At 37.2% G+C, this 13,973-nt stretch overlaps 1 protein-coding gene across 1 annotated transcript in view; it reads left to right on the plus strand.

Annotated features, from left to right (window-relative positions):
* YME1L1 (YME1 like 1 ATPase) overlaps positions 1-13,973 on the plus strand; it is a 59,524-nt gene that overhangs the window by 20,316 nt on the left and 25,235 nt on the right. The window contains exons 3-5 of the mRNA XM_044228856.1: positions 6,408-6,570; positions 8,553-8,651; positions 13,646-13,755. Of these exons, the coding sequence (XP_044084791.1) occupies positions 6,408-6,570; positions 8,553-8,651; positions 13,646-13,755 (372 nt within the window). The remainder of the gene's footprint in view (positions 1-6,407; positions 6,571-8,552; positions 8,652-13,645; positions 13,756-13,973) is intronic.

Genomic DNA, 13,973 nt, shown 5'->3' on the forward strand with positions numbered 1-13,973 from the left:
ACATACACTGTGAAACTACTTTCAGTGTTCCGAGGATTATAACATTGGTGTTTCCTAGGATACAGGGAATTTGCAGCCTAGGAATCTTTGTGTTTACAAGGTTTATTAGTAAGATAGCTGCATGTAGCTCAGAATACATTTTTCATAGAAAACATTATAATTTCTAGTTAAAGTTCCTAAAAACCTCTTTAATCCATAAGTAACTTATGTTCCTGTTCCTGATATCAGGGGCTATGACAGAACAGTAGAGGAGGAGTTGAAAAAGTGTTCACTTCTCGGTAGGGTTAGAGTCAGTCTTGGGATAAAATTTTAATTAGAAGAAAAGTTTGTCATCAGAGTCTTTAGGCTTTGCTTTTATAACATTTACCCAGTTCCTATTGCTTCTTTCTATAGGCAGTCCATTGTCTTTATTTATTTATTTATTTGACAAAGAGAGAGCGATCACAAGTAGGCAGAGAGGCAGGCAGAGAGGGGGTGGAAGCAGGCTTCTGGCTGAGCAGAGAGCCTGATGCGGGGCTGGATCCCAGGACCCTGAGACCATCACCTGAGCTGAAGGCAGAGGTTAACCCTCTGAGCCACCCAGGCGCCCCGTCCATTGTCTTTCTACTGTGATGATAAGCCTCTCCCAAATTATAGTCCAAGAGAGCCTGCATGATGAAAATACATGTATCAGAGTTGCTGCCTACAGCAATATTGTGTTACTTTTAGGAATTTTGGAAAATACTGTATGGGTGGAAGAAATAAAATTCTCCTGTGATCCTGTTCCCCAGAGATAATGCTATTAACATTTTGTATTTACATGTCAAGTCTCTTTTGCTCTCACACTTTTTGGGGGGGCTTGAACTCCTGACCATGGCTTTGAGACCCAAGCCAGGATCAAAAGTTGGATGCTTAACCAACTGAGCCACCGTGGCGCCCCTGTACTTTTAAAATTTTATGATTGGTTTAATTTAATGTATATGCTGATTTAAATTCTGCTTTGTTCATTTAATAGTCTTTGTGGACTTGTTATGCTATACATTTTCTATATATATATATTTTTTGAAGATTTTATTTATGAGAGAGAGAAAGAGCGAGCGAGTGACTGCACAAGCAGGGGGAGAGGGAAAAGGAGAGGGAGAATTCAACTCCCTGCTGAGCAGAGAGGCTGACGCAGGACTCAATCCCAGGACCTGGGATCATGACATGACCTGAGCTGAAGGCGGATGCCTAACCTACTGAGACACCCAGGAGTCCCCATTTCTATATTTTTAATGACTTCCAGGTGTTTCTTGTATGCTATCCCATTTTGGATATAGTTCCCAGAATTTTGTTGCTATAAACAACATCACTTTTACTGTCTGTGTTGCTAAAGACTATTTTGTTAAGTGAAATTGCTAGGTCAGGGCCTTGAAAAGTAACTAAACTCTAGAAGCCAATGTTGAGCTTTTGAGTAATGGTCTCAGATAATAGAATCGGGGCCCTTTTGATACACCCTCATTAGTCCTGTTTGCCTTTAGTGAGTGTTCTTTATTGCTTTACAGAACTTTTTCTTTATCCTTAAGCATCCTGCCTCATCTCTACTCTCTACTCTTACCTCCTTTGCTATGTGGTGGCCTTGCTTTCCTCAGTCAGGTCTTGCTTATCCAAATATCCACTCCACGGTGTAATTTTGTTAATTAATTAATTTATTTAAAAGATTTTATTTATTTATTTAGGGGCACCTGGGTGGCTCAGTGGGTTAAAAGATTTTATTTATTTATTTGACAGATAGACATCACAAGCAGGCAGAGAGGCAGGCGGGCGGGGGCCGGGGGAGGCAGACTTCCTGCTGAGCAGAGAGCCTGATGCTGGGCTGGATCCCCGGACCCTGGGATCATGACCTGAGCCAAAGTCAGAGGCCTTAACCCACTGAGCCACCCAGATATCCCCACAATGTAATTTTAAAAACTTTCTTTCAACTTCCTTCAAAAGCTACTGACTTCTTTTCCTTTTGTTTTCAGACTTCTTGAAATAGTAGTTTGAGCTTGTAACTATACTTGCTAAACTTTTATTCTTATACTACATATCATCATAGTTTGGCTTACTTTGTACCATTTTATAGACTTATTTTGCCAAAGTTATTGATTTCCTTTATGCTTAAGTGCAGACCTTTTTAAAAAGCCACATCTTGTTCAACTTCCCTTAGCATCTGGTCTTGCTGAACATTTCCTCGTAGTGAGTGATGTTACATTGAGGATGGTTTTTCTCTTTCTGTTTTGCGGGCTTTTTTTTCTTTTTCTTTTTCTTTTTTTTTATTGTTGTTGTTGCTAGCCCCTTAAATACTTGGTGTGCTTTGCATTTATCCTTGATCTGATATTTGTTAATGCACATTCTCCCAGGTCACGTTACGCATTTTCATGTATGTATGTAAATGTGTGTGTGTGTGTGTGTGTGTGTGTGTGTATAATATGCTGATGACTCCCAAATATATCCCCAACCCTAAATTTACTTTAAATCTTTGAAGTCGGGCGCCTGGGTGGCTCAGTGGTTTAAGCCGCTGCCTTCGGCTCAGGTTATGATCTCAGGGTCCTGGGATCGAGTCCCGCATCGGGCTCCCTGCTCAGCGGGGAGCCTGCTTCCTCCTCTCTCTCTGCCTGCCTCTCTGCCTACTTGTAATCTCTCTCTGTCAAATAAATAAATAAAATCTTTAAAAAAAAAAAAAATCTTTGAAGTCACTTATTAGTGCCTTGTTAAAATACCCCTCTGAAGGGGCACCTGGGTCCTGGGTGGCTCAGTGGATTAAAGCCTCTGCCTTCCACTCAGGTCATGATCCCAGGGTCCTGGGATCAAGCCCCACATCTGGCTCTCTGCTCAGCAGGGAGCCTGCTTCCCTTCCTCTCTTTCTGCCTGTCTCTCTGCCTTCTTGTGATCTCTGTCAAATAAATAAAAATCTCAAAAAAAAAAATAAAGTTAAGCATCTTGAGAAGAATGTATTTAAAAAAAAAAAAAAAAAAAGACCCTCTGAAGAGAATTTCAGGGACCTCAAAATTAAGATGTCCAAACTTGGCTATTCTCACATTACATTGTATTTGAACTTGCAGTGGGTTTGGCCCTTTCTATCAGTCTGGTTCCAACCAGGATAGAGAAACCACATAGTTATAATGCTAAAAATTAGTGTAATTTTTTTAGTTAACATTTTAAAAACCCTGTTTTTTTAAGGGATTGGAATAGCTAGGAATTGGCTAGTAATAAGTAAACTCTAAAACACAGAGTACTAGCAGATTTAAGGAGTAGCTAATACTCTTAGGACTGAGATGGCACAATGGCAGGAAGAGTTCTTCACCCACGGCTGAGGTCCTGACCTTATTGGAAGAGGGCATGGCCTTGGCTCATCGACTGGCTAAGTAGCTGTGTCATGCTAGCTGCACTTGATGGAAATCTGTCATGCAGGGTAGCAGGGAAGGCTGTTCATGGGAATGTCGCTTACTGGAAAAGCTGCTACTTGTTTACTATAGAAGCCACTGTTTACTGTAGAAGCCAAGTTTTGGAGAAGCCGTACAAGTGGCAGGCAGATGCTAGAAACACCATGGGTGCTGCACGTAGGACCCTGCTGAAGGAGCACACCGGAACCAGATACAAAAACACTTTCCTCTTGGGGCGCCTGGGTGGCTCAGTGGGTTAAGCCGCTGCCTTCGGCTCAGGTCATGATCTCAGGGTCCTGGGATCGAGTCCCACATCGGGCTCTCTGCTCAGCGGGGAGCCTGCTTCCTCCTCTCTCTCTGCCTGCCTCTCTGCCTACTTGTGATCTCTCTCTGTCAAATAAATAAATAAAATCTTTAAAAAAAAAAACAAAAAAAAAAAAACAAAAAAAACAAAAAAAACCCCACTTTCCTCTTACAGTGTCTCCCGTGCTCTTTACTGACAAAGTTTACATTGTCCCAGCTGGCAAGGGAAAAATATTTAAAGAGCCCAGATCATTGTCCATGGAGCCAACAAAAAGGATGAAGAGGAGCTACGAGATAATAAATTGATAGAGTGTCCACCCAGAACCCTTCTTCCTCTCAGTCCTCTTGTTGATTTTTCCAAATGTCTGTTGTCCGTGATTTGTTATTTCTGTCTTTCGCTCGGGCTTGGTTCAGGCTCATACCATTTTTTCTCTTGTTCCGTCAGCCTTTTTTCATCCAGTTTATTATCTTTGTCTTCTATTTTCTACCTATAAAACAAAACTAGTAAATTAGCTATGGAATTAAATTCAGACAAGGCTCTTTACAATTTGACCTTAGCCTATCTAGTTCATTCTGTCATCACTGATCTTTGGACTACTTCTGAAACATTCCAGGTGCTTTGATGACATTTTGTTTGTCCCTTACCCCCAGGTTTCCCATATTTTGGAAATAAGGTGTTACCTTAGTGAAGCTGTATCTGACTTTGGAAATTAGTTGCTCTCTGTTCTCTCTCTCTCTTTTTAAGATTTTATTTATTTATTTGACAGAGAGAGATCACAAGTAGGCAGAGAGGCAGGCAGAGAGAGAGAGGGGGAATGAGACTCCCTGCTGAGCAGAGAGCCGGATGCGGGGCTCGATTCCAGGACCCCGAGATCATGACCCGAGCCGAAGGCAAAGGCCCAACCCACTGAGCCACCCAGGCGCCCTTTACCACTTTTTGTTTTAAATACTTCTATAATAGCAGTTATTATATTGTATGATAATTGCTGTGCATAAATATGTACCTTATTCTTACATTTCAAGGACCTGACAGCCAGTAAGTAAGGGAAGTAATTTTTAGTTAAGAATGTGCATTTCCCTTTTGAAGTATTTGCATTATAAATAGACGTTTTGGCTTCCCATTTTAAAAGATAGCTTTTGAGGAGCACCTGGGTGGCCCCTTTGGTTAAGTGTCCAACTCTTGATTTCAGCTTAGGTTCTGATTTTAGGGTCATGAGTTCAAGCCCTGCACTGGGCTCCATGTCAGACTCCATGCTGGGCGTGGAGCCTATTAAAAAAACAATAATAAAGGATAACTTTTGAAAAGTAGCTTTTGACTATTATAGTGCTGTTTTCATTGTAATGATACGCTTTATATTGTGTAGTTTTTAATAAAGAGCACTTTTAAGTATTTTATTTCATCATGCCTTTAATTATGCTTGCCTTGGTGTTTGGATGTCAGATGAGCAACACGTCATCTTTTCCATTGATCCATACCACCTTGTTGTGAAGTTGGCAGGGCATGTTTCATAGGCATTTTACTAATGAGGCAATTGATTCTGAGAATATGAATGACTTGTCTAAAGCTAGTAGCCTGGGCATCAGTCCAGAACTATATAATCCATGGATCTTACTTCATTCATTTATTTTTGCGTGTGTGAAATTTTTAGGAATCTAACTTCACATCAGTCATCAGAAGCTGATACTTGTTCTGTTCATTTTTGCTTCCCGTGCTAGAACTTCTGGCTGTCTGGGGCTAATTTTTATTTGTCTTTTATGTCATGACAGCTCCTTTGGACAAGAAAACAACTCAATTCTATCCTTTTTGTAGTTAGTTTAGAACTGTTTTAATGTGAGTTACTTTCTTCCCTGGTTTTCACATATTTTTTTGAAAAATTTTTATTTATTTGACAGAGAGGTCACAAGTAGGCAGAGAGGCAGGCAGAGAGAGGGGAAGGGAAGCAGGCTCCCTGCTGAGCAGAGAGCCATCCCAGGACCCCTGGGATCATGACTTGAGCCTAACTAAGGCAGAGGCTTTAACCCACTGAGCCACCCAGCTGCCCCCACACATTTTTTACTTTATTCAGTTTTCCTCTTTATTAGATAAGTTAGGTATGGGTAATTATAGAACCTCTCAGTTCAAAGTAGGATCTCAGGAACCTGAGACCAGAGGAGTGAGATGTCCTTTGGTAACAGCATATTCCCCCCCCTTTTTTAAAAATCAAATGTGCTTTTGTTTATGGACATTAGAGACTGAAGGAAGCTTTAAAAGTCTGTAACTTAGAGGCACTATTGGGAATATATTTTTAACCTTTGTCAAATCTCATATGACTAACCTCCATAGAACCAGAACTATAAAAATATTTGCACCAGGGATGCCTGGGTGGCTTAGTTGGTTAAGTGTCTGCCTTCACCTTGGGTCACGATCCCAGGGTCTTGGGATCGAGTTCCAAATCGGGCTCCTTGCTCAGCGGGGAGCCTGCTTCTTCCTCTGCCTGCTGCTCCCCCTGCTTTTGCTCTGTCTGCTCTGGCAAATAAATAAATAACGTCATTTTAAAAATAAATATTTGCACCAATTTGTTTTTTCTTTTTTTTTTCGAATTTAGTTTTTAAATACTAGAAAAAAAAAGACTTAATACCTTTGTTAGATTTTTTGAATCCATAATTTTTCAACTAATAAGAACTCTTTAAGTTAAATATCTTGTTATTAATTGCTAACTTGGTTGACTCACTCTTTTATAGCCTGTACTTAATTTAAGAGACCTTGGATTATCCGAATTAAAACTTGGACAGATTGATCAACTAGTAGACAGTCTACTTCCTGGATTTTGTAAAGGCAAGCGTGTTTCTTCCCATTGGCATACATCTCATGTCTCTGCACAGTCCTTCTTTGAAAATAAATATGGTAAGTTGGCGTATTTTTTGTTCCAATTTAAATAAGCCGTTGTAGTTACTAAAAATTTAACAGATAGCATTTATTTATGCTTACTGTGTGTTAGCTTCTTTCCTGAGTTCTGTTCATTCCTTTCCTTTTTCCTTTTCTCTTTCTTTCCCTCTTTCCTTTCTTTTCCTTTTCTTAATTATCTTTCATATTGGAGTAATTTTGGATTTACAGGAAAGTTGCAGAGATAGTACTGAGTTCCTGTATGCCCTTCACCTGGCTTCCTCTGATGTTAACTGCCTGCTTAAACATGGTGCATTTGTCAACACTAAGAAAATAATATTGGGACAGTACGTTTCACTGAACTATAGACTATATTTAGACCAAATGAAATTTCATCTTCCTAAATTACTGGTTTTTCCACACGAGGCTTCTTTATTTGTCCCAAGATCTACTATAGCACATTACATACATTGTGTAATAGTGGAGTATTGTTTTAATTTTAGGTGACAACTTTTATTGGATTCCAAGAACCATGCTAGTTTCTGAGAATACACTGAAGTAATAATCATAGTCCTTTTTTTAAAAAGAATGTATATTTTCTTATTTAAGTCTTGTAACAATCTGGTGTTAAAATAAGTTGGTAGTTTGTAGAAGGGGTTTCACTTCATGAGTTTCTTTTTGCATGATACTTAAACAATAAATGTTAGAACTTATCAAAATACTTTTTTTTTTAAATGATGGAAGAGCAGATTAAAATAATCAGTATAAGCTGTAATAGCCCAGGAACATGCAAGTTTAATTCATTTTGGGATAAAGTTTTGATTGAAGTCATACTTTGTATAAACTTAATTCATTTACTAATTATTCTATTGCTTTTATTTCATATATGGATTGTAGTATAAGTAAAGAATTCAAGAATGAGAAAAATGAAGTTTTTGAGCTTGGGGGCTTGGACTGAAAATCTGCTTCTATTTTAATGTTATACTGCCTCCTTCCTGACAGAAGTCCTCAGGCTGAGTGGTTAAGGGTGAGGAATAGACTAGGATCAAACTCATTCCTGCCACTGAGTGGCTGTGCCATTTACTTTAGTCCCCAGACTGCTGTTTTCTCATGTGAAGCATGAGGAAAAACTCCTTATCTCACTTTGCAGGATCAAATGAAATAGTCTAAATAGTTTGTTTAGCCCATACTGTGCTATTTGGCTCATAGTAAGTGTTCAGTAGAGTAAAATTTTTATTTTTACACACTCTCATAGCTGTGTAGTTTAGTAGCATTACTGTTGGTCTTCTGGTCGGCATATTTACATTTCCTTTTAAGGTTCCTTGCCAGCTGTTTTCTTGGCTTAGGCAGGCAGAGGTATTAGGACGGGCTGTGTTGATTCCTAGGAAAATCCCTGCATTCTGTCTGGGGTATTGGGATAGAGGAGAACCATTTTCTGTTGGTCCTATTTACTTCCTCCCGAGAATCACGAATGTAAAGTAGGATGGGACCCATTAGTCTACTCTGGGAATTCGAAGGACCACCAAAGATGATGGCTTCCAGCTATGGGAGGAACTGTCTTCGAACCCAGTGACCAGAAGCTTTGAGAGAGAAAGATGACTGCTTCTGGTTTACAGTGTTAAATCACATTATTTATTAGCATTTTTGAAATGGTCCCTAGGAAGTAGCAGTTTTTTTTATCTCTTTGTGCTCTTTACTAAAAGTAACTTTAGGTAAACACGTGTGTTTTACCTTGTCGTTTGAATTTAATTTCTTTGGCAGCTGTAGTCATATATCAGATCAAAAAGATAATCTGTTGGACAACTGGTAGATCGTAGTAATGCAATGAAGAACTGTAATTAGATTAGCAGTATTTTTAAAAACTCCTAAAAGCAAAGCCATATGAACAAATAAAAGGCTAAGCTCATACTTTTGCTTTCTAATATTTGATATAATTATTGCATTTTGTGACCTTTTTTTTAGCTTGGTAAATGGAAAATTTACTTTTTTCAATTTTCTTCCAGGTTACTTAGATATGTTTAGTACTTTACGTTCCTCTTGCTTATACAGACAACATTCAAGAACTCTTAAAAGTATTTGTTCAGATCTTCAGTGCTGGCCAGGTATGAAACAACAACTGCATTTATTTTGGGGAAAAAAAATAGATTTCTTTCTTTTTTTTTTTTTAAAGATTTTATTTATTTATTTGACAGACAGAGATCACAAGTAGGCAGAGAGGCAGAGAGAGAGAGAGGAGGAAGCAGGCTCCCTGCAGAGCAGAGAGCCTGACATGGGGCTCGATCCCAGGACCCCGGGATCATGACCCGAGCCGAAGGCAGAGGCTTTAACCCACTGAGCCACCCAGGCATCCCAAAAAATAGATTTCTTTAACAGATTCTTATTTATCTTTCTTAATCATATTAATGTTTATAAACAGTCATTTATAGCTCATAGTTCACAAGCAGAACTGATAGATTATTTGGAGTCAGTTAGTTTGGGTATGTCCGATTTTTGTTGGGAAAATACGTAGTAGCTGAATTTTGAATGTGAATGATAAGTGCCACAGTAAATCAGACTTAGGGAATTTATCTACACCTTCAACGTAATTAAGCATGTTTGTTTACTTCCCCGTATTCTTAAAATTTCATTTTTAAAATTGTTCCAATCAATTGCAATGACAGAAAAAAAATTTAAAGTGTAGGAAAAGTCAGAGCAACAGCAGAGGGGTTTCATCAGTGGACCAGAAATTTGAGGACTTTCTATTAGGTAAGAAATAGATGACATCACATTGATAGCAAAATCAAATATGCATGCATTTACATTTATTTAATACCAGACACTAGTGAAAGCTGTTAGGTAACAGTGATAATTGTAGATGGAAAAGACATATGTTACCTACCTTCATGGAACTTAGTGACCCAAAAGAGGTGTGTGCTATTATTTCCAGTAGAAGTTAGGGAAAAAACCCATTTCCAAGTCAGTAATAGTGGATGATTCGTGAACAGTTGAACTGAAAGATTGCCAAAAGTGGGCCAGTCCCAGAATAGATAGGGCTTGTAACTTTTATGCCACAATTGGCAAAAGACTTGTTGTTAATAAAGGGGGTGTGTGTGTAGAGAAGTCCATCTCTGAAGATTGTGTGTGAGCATTGAGGCCAAGGAGAGAAATAATGGATTTGAATTACGCACTAAATGTACCCTACTCACTCATTATAAGTCCATATTTTGTAATATAAATGTATTGAACACCTAGCTAGTTTTGAGGAAACCTAGCTACAGTCAGTATTGATTACTGCATTTTCTTTGCAATTATAACTGGAACAGCAAGATCTTCACATGTTGAAGAAAACTTGTAGCATGAAAGAGAGGTGCCACGTAGGGCACAGAGACCAGTAATGCCCTGAAGAAATGGTCAATGCAGAAGACAAGAATTCTTAAAGAAGGATGATATATTTTTAAATATGCATGGAAGACTTAGAAAAACTGAGCATTCATTAGGGAATAAGGAGGCTCTTCATTTTTAGAAAGTTATAACCCAGGGTCAGGTTCTCTGATCACATAATATTGAAATCAAATAACAGAAAGGATAACTTAAAAAATTCCCAATTTTATGGACATTTAAAGATACTTTTGTAAGTGTCTTGTGGTTGAAGGAAAGAGAAACAAATTACAGACAATTAGTAATGAACCACAGTGAAAATCAACATCAAAATCTTTGAGTTGAGGGCCAGCTGATGGCTGAGGGCATTGTGTAATTTATTAGGACATAAGAAAGAAAATAAATTGATTAAACATTCATTCTTGTTTGTTTATTCCTCGAGATTACTGATACTAAAATGTTATCGTAGAAAAGGATATAATAGATTGCAGTTTCACCTAATAATGTAAATACAGAAATTGTAAATAAAATCTGAAAAAGGAAGTATATAAATGTGCTTGAAAATATGATAAGGAATATGAGTGATTTAATATTAGGAAGTATGTTAATTTATGTTCATAGATTAGAAAAGAATAATACTATTTCAATGTATGAAAAATTCATGTGATAGATTTTAATGGTCACACCTCCTACAAAGTTGTCAAGAACTAGAATAGGAAGTTTTAAAATTTATTAAAGAACTCTATTAGGATCTTAGGAATATAGGAAATAAGATAGTAGTAGCCTGTTTTTGTAGAGTAATTTGGAAGTTTTAAACAATATAATTAAAAAGGAGTTATAGAAGTTTAAGGAAGGGACAAAATTATGATTGTTCTTTGTTTACCAGGTAATATGTTTCCAGAAAACTTAAAAAAATCAACTGAAAGGCTACTCTAGTATCATATAAGATAAATGCATAAAAATCAATCTCTTTCTTATATTCTAGCAATAGCTTTTATTTATAGTTTCTTCCAAGCCCATTTAATCTTTTGTCCTCACAAGAAATATTCTACATACGTGTATATACATATATGTATACATATGTGTACACACATACATGTATATACATTATGTGGAATGTTTGTATTAATATTCGAGTATTATATTGAATGTAATATATATACATGTGTGTGTGTCTGTGTGTGTGTATATATATATATATATATATATATGCGCACCTGTGAAACTTCACAGAACAAAATAAAAGAGCTGGGTAAACTAAAATGAGAGAATACCATAATCCTCTTTGAAAGGACTCCGTACTATGACAGTTTTAATTTATGCCCAGATTTATTAATTCACTGCCACCCTGTTCAAAACCCTAAACACTTGCTATGAAAACCAAGAAGTTGGTTTTAAACTTGACAATAAAATGGGGCACCTGGTTGGCTTAGTAAAACATCCATCTCTTGATCTGGGGTTGTGAGTTCAAGCCCCAAGTTGGGTGCAGAGATTACTTAAAAAAATAAAAAATACAGATAAATAAATAAAATCTTTAAATAAATAAATAAATAAATAAAATATAAAAATAAAAAATAAACTTGGACATAAGAGAATCTTATTTAATTTAATTTAATTTAATTTAATTTAATCTTAGTTTAATCTTAAATAAGTCCCAAATATGTAATGGTCTGAACAAAGTTAAAAGTCAGTAGACTCCATTTTTTTTTTTTTAATTGTTTTATTTGGAGAGGGAGAGAGAGAGAGAGAGAGGAGGGGCAGAGGGAAAGGGAGAGGTAGAATCTCAAGCAGACCCCAAGCTCAGTATGGAGCCTGATGCAGGGCTCGATCCCATAACCCCAAGACCAGGACCTGCTCCAAAACTAAGAATTGGACAACTTAACTGACTGAGCCACCCGGGGGGGCTTCTCTTAAAATCACAGCTTGGGGGTGAGGCTCTCTAATCAATACAGTGCAGAAAACACTAAAGATTAAAAGATAGGACTATTTTAACCTTATAAGTTGCTGTATCAAAAGACAAAGACCATTAAATATTTCAAATATATGTGACTTAAAGTTAGTTTACATAACATGCATCCTTTTTATACATGAAAATGGGAAAGGTTATGAGTGTTGAATTAACTAAAGAAAATATTGAATAAAAGTGGAAGTTTTTCAAAAATTACCCCCATTTCTAATCTGAAATACAAATTAAAACAAGACACTGCTTTTTGTCTATCAGATTTGTACAAATTAAAAAATTTATATGGATGCCTGGGTGGCTCAGTTGGTTAAGCGCAGGTTGTGAACCCAAGGTCCTGGGATCGAGCTCCGCATTGCACTCCTTGCTCAGTGGGGAGCCAGCTTCCCCTTCTGCCTGTCGCTTGCCCTGCTTGTGCTCTTTGACAAATAAGATCTTTTTTTTTTTTTTTTTTAAATATTTATTTATTTATTTATTTGACAGAGAGAGAGAGAGCACAAGTAGGCAGAGAGGCAGGCAAAGAAAGAGAGAGGAGGAAGCAGGCTCCCTGCTGAGCAGAGAGCCCGATGCGGGATTCGATTCAGGACTCCGAGATCATGACCTGAGCCAAAGGCAGCGGCTTAACCCACTGAGCCACCCAGATGCCCCGACAAATAAAATCTTTAAAAAGATTTTTTTAATTAAAAATTTTTATTAATCTGATTGGAAAGGAGGTGGAGAAAAGGCTACTCCTTTTCATTGGTGGTGTATAAATCAGTAACAGTCTTTTAGAGGGCAGTTTCTTAGTGTTAAATAATTCAGACCTCACATTTCACTTTTAAGAATTCAGTCTACAACTATGGACTCTGAAAAACAATCTGAGGGGTTTGAAGTGGCGGGGGGGTGGGAGGTTGGGGGTACCAGGTGGTGGGTATTATAGAGGGCACAGCTTGCATGGAGCACTGGGTGTGGTGAAAAAATAATGAATACTGTTTTTCTGAAAATAAATAAATTGGAAAAAAAAAAAGAATTCAGTCTACATGTGCTGAAAGGTGATATGTATAAGAATTTTAACTGAAGCATTCTTAGCAATAAGAAAACAGGAAACAACTAATGTCCATGGTAGGAAAGTTGTTGAATATTCAAATCTGATAAATTGGGAAAATATTAACAGCCATTAAATTGAATGTAGTCTCGTCTGTTCTAAAAAATGTCCGTGATATATTGATTGTTCAGTGCAAGAAGATAATTGCAAAAAATTATGTATTATTTTTGTAGAAAGAGCATGTATTTAAATACATAGAAATTCAGTCATGAAGTTATTTTTTAAAGCTTTCATTCTTTTATTTTTCATTTTTTTGAATTAGGCTCTATGCCCATTGTGGAACCCAATGCAAGCTTGAACTCAAAACCTTGAGATCAAGACTTGAGCTGAAATCAAGAGTCTGATGCTTAACTGACTGAGCCACCCAGGCGCCCCAGTCATGAAATTAACAGTGGGCTCTTCTGGGAAGTGGGATTGGGGTTTGAGGAATTAGACACTGACTTTTATTTGATATTCATCAGTGGGTGTTTTTTTCTTTTCACATTTTAAAATTACCAAGAGACTATAAGTTATTTTATAGATTCAATCCATTTTAATGACTTTAATTACCAGAGGAGTGAAGTGTCAGATGAAGAACTATGTTAAAAAGTGAGATAATAAACTTAGGATGATGGGCTTGGTGTCAGTTTTGAATCCTAGGTATTTTTCTTATAAGCATTTGCAACGGGGAGTAAATCTGATACTGTTCCATTCAGTTTTCATACAGTCTCGGGGTTTTAAAACTTTGAAATCAAGAACTCGACGTTTACAGTCCACTTCTGAACGATTGGCAGAGACACAGCATATAGCACCATCATTTGTGAAGGTAATTAGACATTATTTTGTTGTTTGAAAAAGCAGTCTTTTAAAAATTATTAAAATGAGAACATTCAATATCTGACTTCTTTTACTGGTCAGTTGATTTTATAACCTATGTAATTATTACACCTCCAACTCTCGTGAGTGTCCTAGTCATGTCTCTCCTTTGGCCTGTTAGACATCTCCTTTTGTTTTTTGTCCCTACACACGTACCTGTGTATTCTC

The sequence above is a fragment of the Neovison vison genome, chromosome 12 (assembly GCF_020171115.1).
Source record: "Neovison vison isolate M4711 chromosome 12, ASM_NN_V1, whole genome shotgun sequence".
NCBI lineage: Eukaryota > Metazoa > Chordata > Mammalia > Carnivora > Mustelidae > Neogale > Neogale vison.